This window comes from Seriola aureovittata, chromosome 17, assembly GCF_021018895.1.
Source record: "Seriola aureovittata isolate HTS-2021-v1 ecotype China chromosome 17, ASM2101889v1, whole genome shotgun sequence".
Lineage (NCBI taxonomy): Eukaryota > Metazoa > Chordata > Actinopteri > Carangiformes > Carangidae > Seriola > Seriola aureovittata.
The window spans coordinates 13,706,740-13,719,762 of record NC_079380.1 but is presented as its reverse complement, the minus strand read 5'-3'; the positions used below and the strand labels follow the sequence as shown (position 1 = coordinate 13,719,762).

At 40.5% G+C, this 13,023-nt stretch overlaps 1 protein-coding gene across 6 annotated transcripts in view; it reads right to left on the bottom strand.

The window, feature by feature from the left end:
• Positions 1-13,023, bottom strand: part of crebbpb (CREB binding protein b) — a 32,860-nt gene that overhangs the window by 17,530 nt on the left and 2,307 nt on the right. For all 6 annotated transcript variants that reach the window (XM_056401321.1, XM_056401324.1, XM_056401323.1 and 3 more), the window contains exons 2-3: positions 5,239-5,867; positions 1,223-1,390 (exon numbers count right to left, since the gene is read on the bottom strand). In XM_056401321.1, coding sequence (XP_056257296.1) covers positions 1,223-1,390; positions 5,239-5,867 — 797 coding nt within the window. The remainder of the gene's footprint in view (positions 1-1,222; positions 1,391-5,238; positions 5,868-13,023) is intronic.

Sequence of the window (13,023 nt, the reverse complement as noted above, 5' to 3'; positions counted from 1 at the left end):
TCTCTTTACTTTGTTCCTTGAAAGAATCTCACTCTGTATTCAACAGTTAACATGTCAGAGTGGACAGCTTTTAACAATTATGTTGCCCTTAATGCAATTTTCATTTTTAGTTTTGCTTCAATGCAAGAAAGCAATCTACATAAATGGTTGCAGCAATATCTTAACAAGCTGTATGCTGACAAAGTGTGTGGCCTGTGTCACCAGCTTCCATTTGAATGAATATGGACTAACTTTAGTTGGACGAGGGGGAGGCCCGTGACTGAACACAAGATAGTATTTCTTTAAGGGGACAGTGCATTGGGGAAAGTAGTAACTGAATTAACCGACATGAGCAGGATGAAGTTGGTAAGAAGTGCTAAATGTTGATGTATATACTTTTTGGGGTAACTGACCAGCCTGAGTGGCAATTTTTTAAATCTGTCAGGATGTAAATTATCCATGATTTAGTCAACCGCACATGCGCTTCCGCCAGTTTTCAGTTGCCTGTCTCATACTCATCTGACAAAACAATTACACTTTTTTTCCCAATACTTTTTTTCAATACAGCTGTGCACACTGAGCACGCTCTTGTTTTACTGGAACCTAAAGTCTATTTCCTTAAAAAGTATGTGCATAACTACATTTTGGGTATTGTGTGCCTGAGCACATAGATGTGCAGCTGCTGCTGCTGTTTTCACTATGCAGCCAGTAAAGTGTAAACCATCAAGTCTAGACAGTAACTAGAGTAAACCTCACTGACAAAGCAAAATACAAACTAAACTATTCCTATATTGAAAAAGTATTAACCATGCTTTATTTCCAACAATTAACACTACAAATAGAAAAAAAAGAGTCCTTTATGGCAGCATGTCAATGTTTCTTTAAGACTTTTCTGGCAACTCTCCCCATGGAAGTGCAAGGCCAAGAGCGAATCTAGTGTTCATACTTCAATGGCTGCAGACTGTGTCCTCATGTTTTAGACTACATGGTAAGTGAAGCATCAGATGAAGCATAAACCAAGTCCAACCAAAACAAGAACATGCACACCATAAATATATATTGTATAGCAATACCAATGCCTCTGTGCACATTTATACTTTTATTATATATTTTATCTTGCCTTCCCTGCTACGTGCAACATGCCGATATTGTTAGATGAACCTACAGAATACAATTTCCCCTGACTAAAAAACAGAGGCTGGAACAAATCTCCACCATTTTTTAAGATATGAGTGACACTCACCATGTTTGGCACACTCCCAGCTCCCTTCAGTTCAGCAGGGAATTGGGGCAGGTTGTTTGAAAGAGCTGTCTTGTTCTGGAGTTGTTGGGCGTTGACCCCCGCTGCCCCCATCTGCTGCACTCCAGCCCCACCATACTGCTGGCCAAATGGAGCCCCTGACATCCCCATCTATAGTGAGCAGACAGGACAGAGGGTGGTCAGAGGTATATCTTGCAGCATACCATCATAGCAGATCAATCTTTTTACATCTGCACTGAGAGCGTGTGTGTCAGTGTACGGAAGAGCTTTTAACTTTGAGAATGCAGACATGGTTGAAACTACGAACTCTACTCCCTTACAGTATGCTTTATTCCCCAAATGTTTTCATCTATTGTGACTTCATCAGTGTGATCTGGTGCCTCAAGTTTAAGCAAACGCTGAGGCACTGCTGTCAAACACTTTGGGGAAACCGTAGAAGTCAAGGCAGCGACCAAGAACTGAAATATCGTGTCCACTCGGGTACTTTTGTTGCATGTCAATTCCCCATCTTTCTATCCCTCCATTTCCTTACACCTCTCTACTGTCGTTATTTAATGAGGGTACAGAATGCCTCAGAAAACCACATTAACAAGACTACGTTGAAACTGAGTGTATGGTCAATGTGCGAAATCGAGGACATTGCTGAAAATGTTGTGGCATCGCTGTAAACAACTGCCTATAAATGTGGTTTAACTTCAGCACTCAGTCACACGGCAGTCGGCTGACCAATGGTGTAACTTCACTCAGTCAGTCAGCGACAGACATTCCAGTTTATTGGGGTCCAGCCAAAAACAAAAAAAGCATAAAACTACTCTCTCCAACATCCCTTGAAACTGAATCGATCACTAAAAGTAAAACAAATGAACAAGTTGTTATAAAATCAGAAGAAATGCATCTTTTTTTTTTATTTCATTATTTGTGTCAGAAAGTGAAGGGTTAGCTTTCCTGCCAGGTCCTCCAAAAGTAATTTATTCCTATCTCTTAACAGCCGTCTTCATGCGTCTTCTGCGTCTGCCTGCCTTTCTTCACGGTGGCCAAAGCAGCAGCCTGCTCTGTTCCGTGTAGGTCCCTCACTGCCAGCAGTGTTGAGGCAGACAGATCGAGCCCAGCCCCAGAGAGAGAGAGAAACGGGAGGAGACGCACAGAAAGAAAGACCAGCTTGCTCAACAGCTGAGCAGAGCACTGCACTGCTGCCTGCCCCTCCCCCTCTGCTGCACAGAAATACACAGATGCTTGCCTGCTGCCTGCCTCCCATTCACACAGACTCATCCTACTCTCACACACAGGCTCTCCCACTTGATGATGTGCGCAAGTTGTGTCACCAGCCTAGAGGACAGCACTGTCGTGCAAAAGAAGCCTCTAGTGTATCCCCGTCCTCTTGGCATGTCCTCTTTTCTCCTCCTCGGTTCCACCCTCTTTACCCTGCCACCCCAGCTCAAAAACAACACACAAACCAACTCCTCTAAACATGATTTACAGCTCCATTATCCAGAGAGCCCAGAGAGAGATGGCATATGCCAGAGAGAGTGAGTGAGAGAGAGAGAGAGAGAGAGAGAGAGAGAGAGAACTAGAATTACCACCTTGCGGTTATATGCCTCCACCAACCAGTCAAGTTGGAGTAAATATGGTCACAATCTCCCCCTCTGTTCCTGAGTTACAGTGTTGAGTAATGGCCAGAAAGGTGTTCTTACAGAAGATTATGATGTCACAGTGAAGTTGACCTTTGCCCGTTAGGATATAAAATGTCATCACTTGATCATTTTATCCTGTTAGACATTTGTCTTAGCGTATGAATTCCTGAGTTGTGGCCAACAGCACAACCTTTGACCACCAAAATCGAATCAGTTCATCTTTGAGTCCAAGTGAATGTTTGTACCAAATTTGATGAAATTCCCTCAAGGCCTTACGGAGACATCGCACTGACGAGAATGGTACGGATTGACAGACCATTTGCTGCCACATGGCAGTATTGTATTTTTAGTTCAAAAGGTTGGCCACTATCAAGTCTAATACTTACTCTAATACTTATAATAATATTACTTCCACTATAAAAAATACAACGAAACCTATAATAACAAAATTTCCACTTGATTTTTCATTTGAAAGTGATCTCAACAGTGAAGCCATGATTCTTCCTCAGGCTACAAATGGAAACTTGGAAAAATGGACCATTCCATCCCTAGCACATCCCCTGTGCTTATCTTGGCTGATATGGACAGAGACAAAACACGGAACAAGAAAAAATTAATAACACTACTAGTAATGCAAGGTCTTGGCCTGCAAGTCATCAACAGATCGAGCAATTTACTATGAGCATTCCTCTCCAGCTTCTGTTTTTAATTTTAACTTTGTCAAAGTACTGAACTCAGAGTGGAACACATTCATATCTGACCAGAGATAGAAATATCATCCAAACATTAATATTTCAGTGATACATTTCCCATGTGCATAATAGAAATAATGCTCAGTTTTATTCATAATATGGCTGAGACAGTGAAGCCAGTTATATTTCTTCTGTTCTGAACAGAAAGGCTAACACATCACTTACTACATGTCAGCAACACATTTCTCTGATGGTAGCTAGGCATGGTAAAGGTCCTGCAACCATAAGCTACACATACATACAACGCACAACCAGGTTCAAATCTGTATCTTCCTCTCTCCCCATCTCCTCTTCTCAAACACTGACCTGACCTCTCAATGGGATGTAAGGGCGTTTGTTTCAGTATTGCACAAAATATGAAATAACTCATCGACACAACACCAAGCAATTAGATTTTGTGCCATAAAGTAAGAAAATATAGTCAGCCATTAAGGTGTATATATCATTATGGGAAAGGAGGGAAGGTGGGGCTTGTTTCATGTGGCAATGTCTGTTGAAATAATGTCAGTGAGAGCTAGCGCGCTGGTTTAGCTCTGGTTTCCTGTCAAACCACAAAGACCCGAGACTCTCAGAGATGGGGGGAAACATTTTTCTCCACTGAGCACTTCAAAGTGTGTGAAAAGACATTTACGTCGTAATAAAACCAGCACATCATGGAAATCATTCTTCATTCACAAACATCAATGATATAATCTCACTGTGTAGTAGCATCATGACACAACTGCAGCTCTTGTTGCATTTATATTGTTTGTACTGATTCTCGGATTAGTGACGCATAGGAATGCAGTAATAAATATGTTGGTCCTGTTGGGCCAAGTTAGACCCACAGACATTGATGCACTTGATTGCAGATTCAAGCCTATCAACTGATTGTCTGCTTCCTCCAGCAGACCCAGGAAGAACAACGGATCAATACATGGTAAGGGGGAGATAACTGACGACAAGCCAGCAATAGGGCTAGGCGATAAAAATAATGTATTGGATACACTCAGCTGGTCAAAAAAAAAGGGATCCATAACATATATCGCTTGACAACAACAGCCTTTTACATTGGCAGTCCATTAGTAAAGCACTGCACATTTCCTAAAAAAATGCACAATGAGGTTGGTTAAGTTTGCTTAACTCACCATTTGCTTTTGTTTTGATGTCGAAAGTAAAACAGATAAAAAAAGCAAGCCCTTCTACAGAACAGTAGTGTTGCCAAGTGTTGGCAAATAAAGCAACAATGACAATAAGGAAACTGTTGTGGGTAAATACAGTCAAAAGATGTTGGTGGTGTGGCAATTAGGGTTTTTTATTATTCAATCATTCAAGGAATCACAGAGGGCATGCCTTCATTTTCAATGATGTCGAGAGTAGCACTCATCACTGCTGCCATCATGATGCTGTGACTACATATCATACATGCAAGTGACTATTGGATAAACCTGACAAACCTTGACATGTCAACTTTTGATATATTTACAACTGCACCTGTTTTCTGATGAACACTAGTTAATATTCTATGTGCTCACCAGATTATGATCTGTCATGCTTTGTGCCTTCGTGTACTTGTACTTGCTGCATTAAAAACTGCTCACTTGTGTCACTAATTAAGTAGAGTTTAAGACCTCACCTTATTCATGTTTCCACCTTGCTGAGCATTCATCGCATTGTGTGCACCCAACTGTGGCCCTCCTTGAGTGAGTGTCTCTGCCAGCACACTGCCTCCAACACCAGGTCCAGCACCCACTTGTGCCCCCTGCATTCCTTGGCCCTGGTACTGCATGCCAGGCCCAGGTCTCCCCCGACCAGCCGGTCCTAGAGCCCCATTCATCACCTGTCCTGTCTGGCCCATGACCCCGTGACCCTGCCCACTGTTCAACATGGCCTGGTTGAAGCCCATGCCTGTGCTTCCATTGCCTTGTGCAACTGCAGCACCTCCTTTCTGGGCCTGGGGAGACTGATGATTGGGGGAGCCCTGCCCCAGTGGACTTTTACCAAGCACAGCGCCCAGCTGGCTTCCCACCATTCCTCCCTGTTGGGGGCTGGCAGAGTTGAGGCCACCTCCCAAGATGGAGGAACTTCCTGGTCGCAGGAGCTCAGACAGCTGCTTGTGTTTGGCAGCAGCATCAGGAACAAGGGAATTGAGACCGGGACCCCCTCCACCTGGGCCACCATTAGAGGACATTCCCATTCCCAAGTCTCCATTGGGAATGAGCTCATCTGGAAGGTCATTTTCCAGGTCAAACAGAGACACAAGATCTAAAGAAAAGAGAGAAGGGGAAATAAGAATTAGCCATCATCACTGACACAACAAGCTGCTAACCAACAAGCACTGAGATACTAAGGCATTTGTCTTAGATAGAGATTTAAAAGTTTATTCAACTATCATTCCAACCAGATTAATTAATTGATTATCAAAATAATAATAATTACACAGACCTGAGTCAGGATTGGACTTTACGTAAAAGTTCAGTTGCCAGTTATTGCAAAATTCAATTTGCTTCTTGGCATCAGTTAAATTCAAGTTAAAATTTGTTACCATGGTTACCAATCATGCATAATTATATAGATCATTTTTACAGATCGTTAACTTGACAGGTCCCATGATCAATTGAAGGATTTAGTTGTAGTTCAGCTTCTAAAATAATGCTAAAAATCACATTTCTTATATGACCAAATTCCGTGGTTAGCCTGCCTTGCTCACACAACACAAATTAACCACACTGTACAGGCAAAGGCACCAAGGTCTGTTTGAACTGAACCAAACAGATTAGGTGTGAAAGCATCCCAAATTTCCAAATGTACATATTGTTTACATCAGTTTAGTGATGTGTCAAACCTATCTGTCAACCACAAAATTGATGTTTTTGTGATGGTGTCTTAAAGAGCAAGATCTGACCTGCTGATCTTGTTCACCATATAAAAGTAGAGCTAAGTAAGCATATGTTTTCATTTTCCCAACACAGTACATGGTAGAGCCTGAGCAACCAGGCAGATAAATTGGACACTATTAGCGAATTGCTGTTATATTGCATCTGCATACATGCCTGCCAATAAATAAAAAGGAACTAAAGAAAAGAAAACATTAAATGTCCTGCCCACCACAATTCTGGGGCAAAACTGTTTAAGTTCCCTTAAATTTGTTTATCAAAAATGTTTATTCATGTTATGGGTTTCGAAAGAGGATGAATCATTATCAGATCATTATTGGTATCAGCTTAAAAAGATAATTTCATTTATTGGTAGTGATAATGATAGAAAAAAATTCCCTGTATCTTAAAACACTCTTGTGGTTGTGCAGAAAAAAGTAAACATGAAAGCTATGCACAATAATAGGACAGTAATGAAGGTCATAGTTCAAATCACGCGTCTGTGCCAAGGTTCTTCACGTGCAGGTGCAAGCTTGCCTCTGTGTCAGCCAATAAAGATTTTACCAGCACCACAGCCGCAACCCCACACAGGCCTAGCTCAGTGTCTGAAGCCACTGGGTTTGTAAGGAGAGAAATCCAACCCTCTTTCTCAATGAAATATGGTGGCAATTATTATGAGCTTTAATATTACAGCCATGGGCTGTCCATGTAATGCTTGAGCTGTTAGTGCTTAAGGTTAAAGTAACAAGTCTCAGAGCACAGCAAGAGACATGGATGGTGTATAGTTGAGGGCAAGCACCTGTGCCTTGCCTGAGGCCAATTCGGCAACAAGATTGAGCACTCACAAATTTCAGAGGGAGAGGATACACTAGAGCCAAAAACCTAGCTGAGGGAGACAAAGTGCCTTCAGCATGGTGATTCTTTACAAAAGGCTGAGAATATGATTTGAAGTCGCTCATTATACAACAAAGAAGTGATGGGCATACCCAGCAGCGAACATATGCCAAGCAGGGACAACAGAAGCATCTACTAACCAGAGAATCCCAACACTGGAGTCGCCCTATTCTCACCTGAAGAGGAGTTTGCTGCCGCTAGGCGTAATTCACCAAAGCTTTTCAGCAGCCATGTGAAAATCGACAATTAGACTCTTCAAGGAGATAATACGAGGCTATGCAGCTGGCTGTTGCTGCCATAGCAGAGCCAGAGAGAGATGGTATGTACATGGAAAGAATAAGATGCTCCCCCTCTCTTTCAGCAAAGAGGGAGCAACGTTGCTAACCAATCATAGAAGTGCTAAAGGGACATTAAATTTATAAAGAACCAGACTAAAAATATGGACAAAGTAACACAATGAAAATACACACAAAAAGGTATTCATACAGGTATTTATATTTATATTTCATGTTATTATTACCAGTGTTCTCCTCACGTGTCTGTCTGTCAAAGTCTCGAACCAAAAAAACTCTTGGGCCAAACACTACAAAGCTGGACAATGGCCACAACAAATTTAGGACCTTTATAAAAGACAAATAAATTAACATTATTATATATCTGCATATTGTCAGATAGAATAATGATGACTACTTGCTTACTTACTTCCAGAGTTTTCTGGCGTGTCTTTAGACTGCTTAAAATGCATCCAGACTTTTTTGATTTGTTTATTAAGACAAGAAAAAAAGATTTTGGTTTATATTTTCTCAATATACACAACTCTCACCACTGGAAGGCTTTAATAGGTTGAGATACAACCTCCACCCCTAAACTTGCCTTTTTCATATGTGAAAATCGGACTTAAAATACAAACCAATGTGGCTACAAACCAATTTGCCACAATCAAATTTTATAACTTTTTTAACAATAGAAACATAGGTTGGTGACAACAACTACATTATACATCCAGCTATACAAAAAATACACGACCTTCAGCGGAGTGTTAACCATCTGAGACTAGGTGCTGTAACAAAACTGTGTCTTCCCACTCTTTACTAGATGATGGCTGTAAAGTCTCATTGCATGCCAACCAAAGAATGTGGAGAAACAAAACATTTTGCTGTTTTTCCATTGTTTTGGCCTGTGAGTGTGGATTGAGGACCTTTGTAAGTCCTCAATCTAAATTCCATTTTCTATTTTCAGTTTCAAGCTTATTTGATGCGCACAATCTCAGCTCTCAAAATGATCTGTCTTAGTGTAGATGTGGCCTCACTGTTCAGCACTTCCCATGTAGGTTGAATTAATTGAGTTAAAAAGTATAGATGGGGCACCTTAGAATTAGGAACAAATACCTTCCTTTTTTTTTTCTTTTTTTTCTTAAATCATTCTGATAAATTTAGCAGAGGGAACTGAAGAAAACTGAGGAATCATGGGCTAGTTTTTTGCACACATTTGATTGGCAGAACATTTGTTAAACCTTTAGTGGTGCTTTATAAGAAAAGTTGTGATGACTTCAAGATGTGCAAAATTAGCAGCACACTACTCTTGTAAAGCTGGGGCTGCAGTCATTTGCTGCACTGTGTTTATGAAAACCACAGCCATTCAGAGAAAATCACAAAAAACAAATTTGGGCAATTCACAACACAATCTCAGAAAGCGAGAAAGCGTTTTATTCAGATTTTGTAGACACACACAAAAATGTAAATGAATGCAACGGCTCATAGCCTTGTTCCAGACAATATTAGTATGCTGTGGATATGTGAGATATGAAGTAGGAGGGACGGGGTAGACGTGCAGAGGGATATGGGGCAGGACTGTTTGGGTTGGCTGACTGGCGTCCAGGACCGCCCACCCTTCTCGTCATCTCAATCAGTTCCACCTCAGCTGAGACATTAGCCAGCAGATCCAGAGTATCTTGTGCCAATGCTTTGCCATGCTGGTGAAAGGCAAAATTTTGAAACTGAAAATTTTAACAGTTGACCATTATTTTACATGTGCTAATGCTTAAGTAGCTGAACAATACTCAGCCTGCGGTTAGTGATCATACACACGGGCTAGACAGGAGGAGGAGGTAGGTAGGTGAGCACTGGCATTGGAGAATGGCTGCCCGTTTCTCACCCCTAGCGCTGACACGCCCACTCAGCCTTACAAATGAAAACAAGCCTGACACTTGCCTTTGGCCACAGGGCTAAACACATACCGACATGAGACCAGAGAACCGTAAAAACTGACACACATTAACATGAACATCAAAGACTAGTCGCTAATCTGTGGCTGTGAGCGACAGCTCCGTGTGCACTGGGTTGGATGTGAGCAAACAGACATGTCTTTGCTATCTGTTAGACAACCAATAATGGAAAGGCTTTACTAATAATAAACTTGACTCAGAAAGTCAAACCCATTCAGGTACATTGTACTACTTTGCAATGTATCACTGAAGGGAGGAATTGCTGTATTGATTTAAATCTTAGCAACTGAATTTGGAAATTCTATCATTTCATTATCAATTCTATGAATTTTATTTGGCGCAGAAATATTTTACATCGAAAACCATCTTTCTAAATGGTCTGATGTTTTTTTTTGTCAATTTCAAGTTGTGTAATTTCAAAAACATTATTTCCAGTACATCTGTTTTTGGGGGTTCAAGATGTGAAATTCAGATCTGAACATCAGGGGTACCCAGCATAAGCAATCACACCTGGATGAAATGTGGGAAAGGTAAATACCACTAACCATGTGCTATCTGAAATCAATGAAAAAAATAATCTGCATTATCTTTGTTTTGTAAATTTAAGTTCTACACACAGATTTCTTTTTTCTTTTTTTTTTTTCCAACAAGTAAATTTAAGAAAGAACACAATTTCACAATAGAAGGGTGCAGGTTTTCCCTTTGGTTACATCCACACTACTATGTTTTCATTTTAAAACGAAAACGATCTCCGTCCATACAGCACACGTGAAAACGCATACATACATGAGCAATCACGTTCAGCAGATAGTTTACTATTCAGTTTATAACCTGCACAAAACACTACGAACAAGGAACAGTAAAGACAGTTGTAGCGTTTAAATGCTGAATTTAACTCCACAACAGCTGCTAGCAATGACAACCTGGCCAGTAACACTTGTATTTCGTCATTCATGTTGCTTTCACCACTTGTAGTCAAGGCTGATAAGACCCAATCAACGAGCAACCATGCGTGTCTACCTCAATGTTTCCAAAGGTCTTCATTTTTGCCCATCCAGACTACAACACAACCCCAGAGTTTTAAAACAAAAATGGGGCCAGCAGTGTTTTCCAACTGTCTCTGTTTTAGGCATTTCAGGCAAAAATGTAGCAGAAGTGATGCGTTTGAAAACTAAAAGCTAGTGTGGATGTAGTCTTTATTGGGTTGGTCGCCTACAGAGTGTTTACAGAGTATTTTCTAACATTTCCCTAATCTTTGTTTAACATTCAAATGCTCAACTAATGTTCAACAATGTATAAAAAATTAAACCAACAATTAGTAAACCATTTAATGGTATGGATTAGGAATCTCAACTAGTAACCTGTTAAAATGTTAGAAATACTCTGTAAACACTCTGTAGGCGGACTATTAAAAAAAAGTGTTAGGCTGCAAACTATCTGCCTCCCAATTTTCTCAGAATTAGGGCTTTTTGATCTCAAGAAAAAAAACTGTGCTTATCCTCCCATCTGCAGCCTGGCACTTAAAATCTTCTCAGACTACTTAAGATCCTGAGCTGCATCCAGGACTTCAAAGAGAGCAGGTCTACAAGAGACAATGTCATACTGAATACATGTGTTTGTGAGAGTTTGTGTGTGTGTGCATGTGTCAACTGAGAGAGAGAAAGGGCTCCTGGCAGCAGTGGGGGAGGAGGCCTAGTGTCAGGCTGCTTTATTGCCCAGCGAAAGGTCCTGTCACCCCTCTGAAAGGATGCGCTACCTTGGCTGAAGACCGAGTTCTGTCAGAGAGCTAGATAATGTAGCCATCCGCAGAAAAGAAGACATACCAAACAAAGAAACTTCTCAGCTGTTTCCAAATGGCAGGCAGATGTTTCCAGTCTCCAATACATTTTAAATTAAGAAACTGTACTCTTTATGTACTCTCCAGAAGACGAGAGTTAAGAGGTGGCTGCAATGAGACGGTCCACGCTTTTTCAATGCTTGGCAATAGTGACTGCACAACAAATATCAGCAATATAAACAATCATAACGAGGATATGCCAATAATATTGCTGAATGGCTCCTAAACTGGGTGGCTGATAAAGATACAAGCAGTACTTTTACTTCTTGCCTTTAAGAATAGTGAAAATGGTGCCCAGCAGTTTCCACACCATTGCCTTTCAGTCTTTGTAATTACAACAAAATAAAAAAAACAGTTGAAGTAAAAAATATTTTCATTGAGTACGGCTAAACAATATGCAAAAAAATCATATTGTGATTAGTTTGGCAGATATTGTGATTGCGATATGAGTCACAATTTAAAATTTTTGATTATAAAAATGACGATGGTGTTATTTTTGTTCAGACGTGTATCTAACAAGCGTGTTCCTTTATGTCTGGAGAATATGATTTGTAGGCAGAGGATATCTCTGTAGCACAACAATGCTTCATTTACAGTCCATTGACACATTTTACCTTTATCAAAAAATTGCAGCTCCTGCCTTTTGGATAGTGCACTTAACCACATTGCGATTTCAAAAATATTTTGATTAATTTTGCAACCCTATCATGGAGTAAAAGTGGAGGGAACCCACAGAGAAGTAAGAGGGGCTGCAATGAATACTCATAATTCATAATGACCAGAAAAGGTTGACTAACATATTTTTTTTCATGCAAATATGCTAACTTGCTTCCTGGTGTCTGTTTCCCTAATGCCACAGATTTTTGCTTTTATCTGTTATGGCATTGTAAACCGAGTTTCTTTGGATTTTGGACTACTGGCAAGACGGAACAAAATCCATGACTCGGAGAAAGTGTAATGGACGTTTCTAATATTTTCTAATTGGATCTGGATCTGCCCCAAAATGTAAAAAAGTTCTTCCCTGCCCATTGCCCCATCCCCCCACCAAATTCTGTACAAATCGGTTCAGTACTTTTTGTGTAATCCTGCTGACAATTACACAAACACTGGTGAAAACATAACCTCCTTGGTGGAGGTAATAATCAGCAGATTAATCAAAACTGAAACCAATAGTCACTTGCAGCATTACTTTTCAGACAGTAAGCTGGCATTTTGTCTTGCCTGCGAACATCACACACTGACAGCTAGTGGTGAGACACAGCTACTCAACACCTTTCCATGCTTTCTTCTGAGAGATACATAAAAGCCTCTTGCTCATGTCAACCCAATTTGATTGACTTTTTAGGCAGTATCTGCAGTTTTCCCTCTCCAATGTGCAAGTCCATTGTCCATTTAAAATAAGCTTATACATATGATAGGTCCTGATTAGATGCCGGGTAGTTTTAGATTAATGGCAACTGTGTAGCCCTGGTGCCAAGTTTATCAAATTATTATTATTCACGCTATGATTAATTTTGACCTCCAATAAGACGGGTAGCAGTTCCAAATTCTTGGTGTCTTTCAAGAAATCCTTTTTTATGAGGTAGAAAC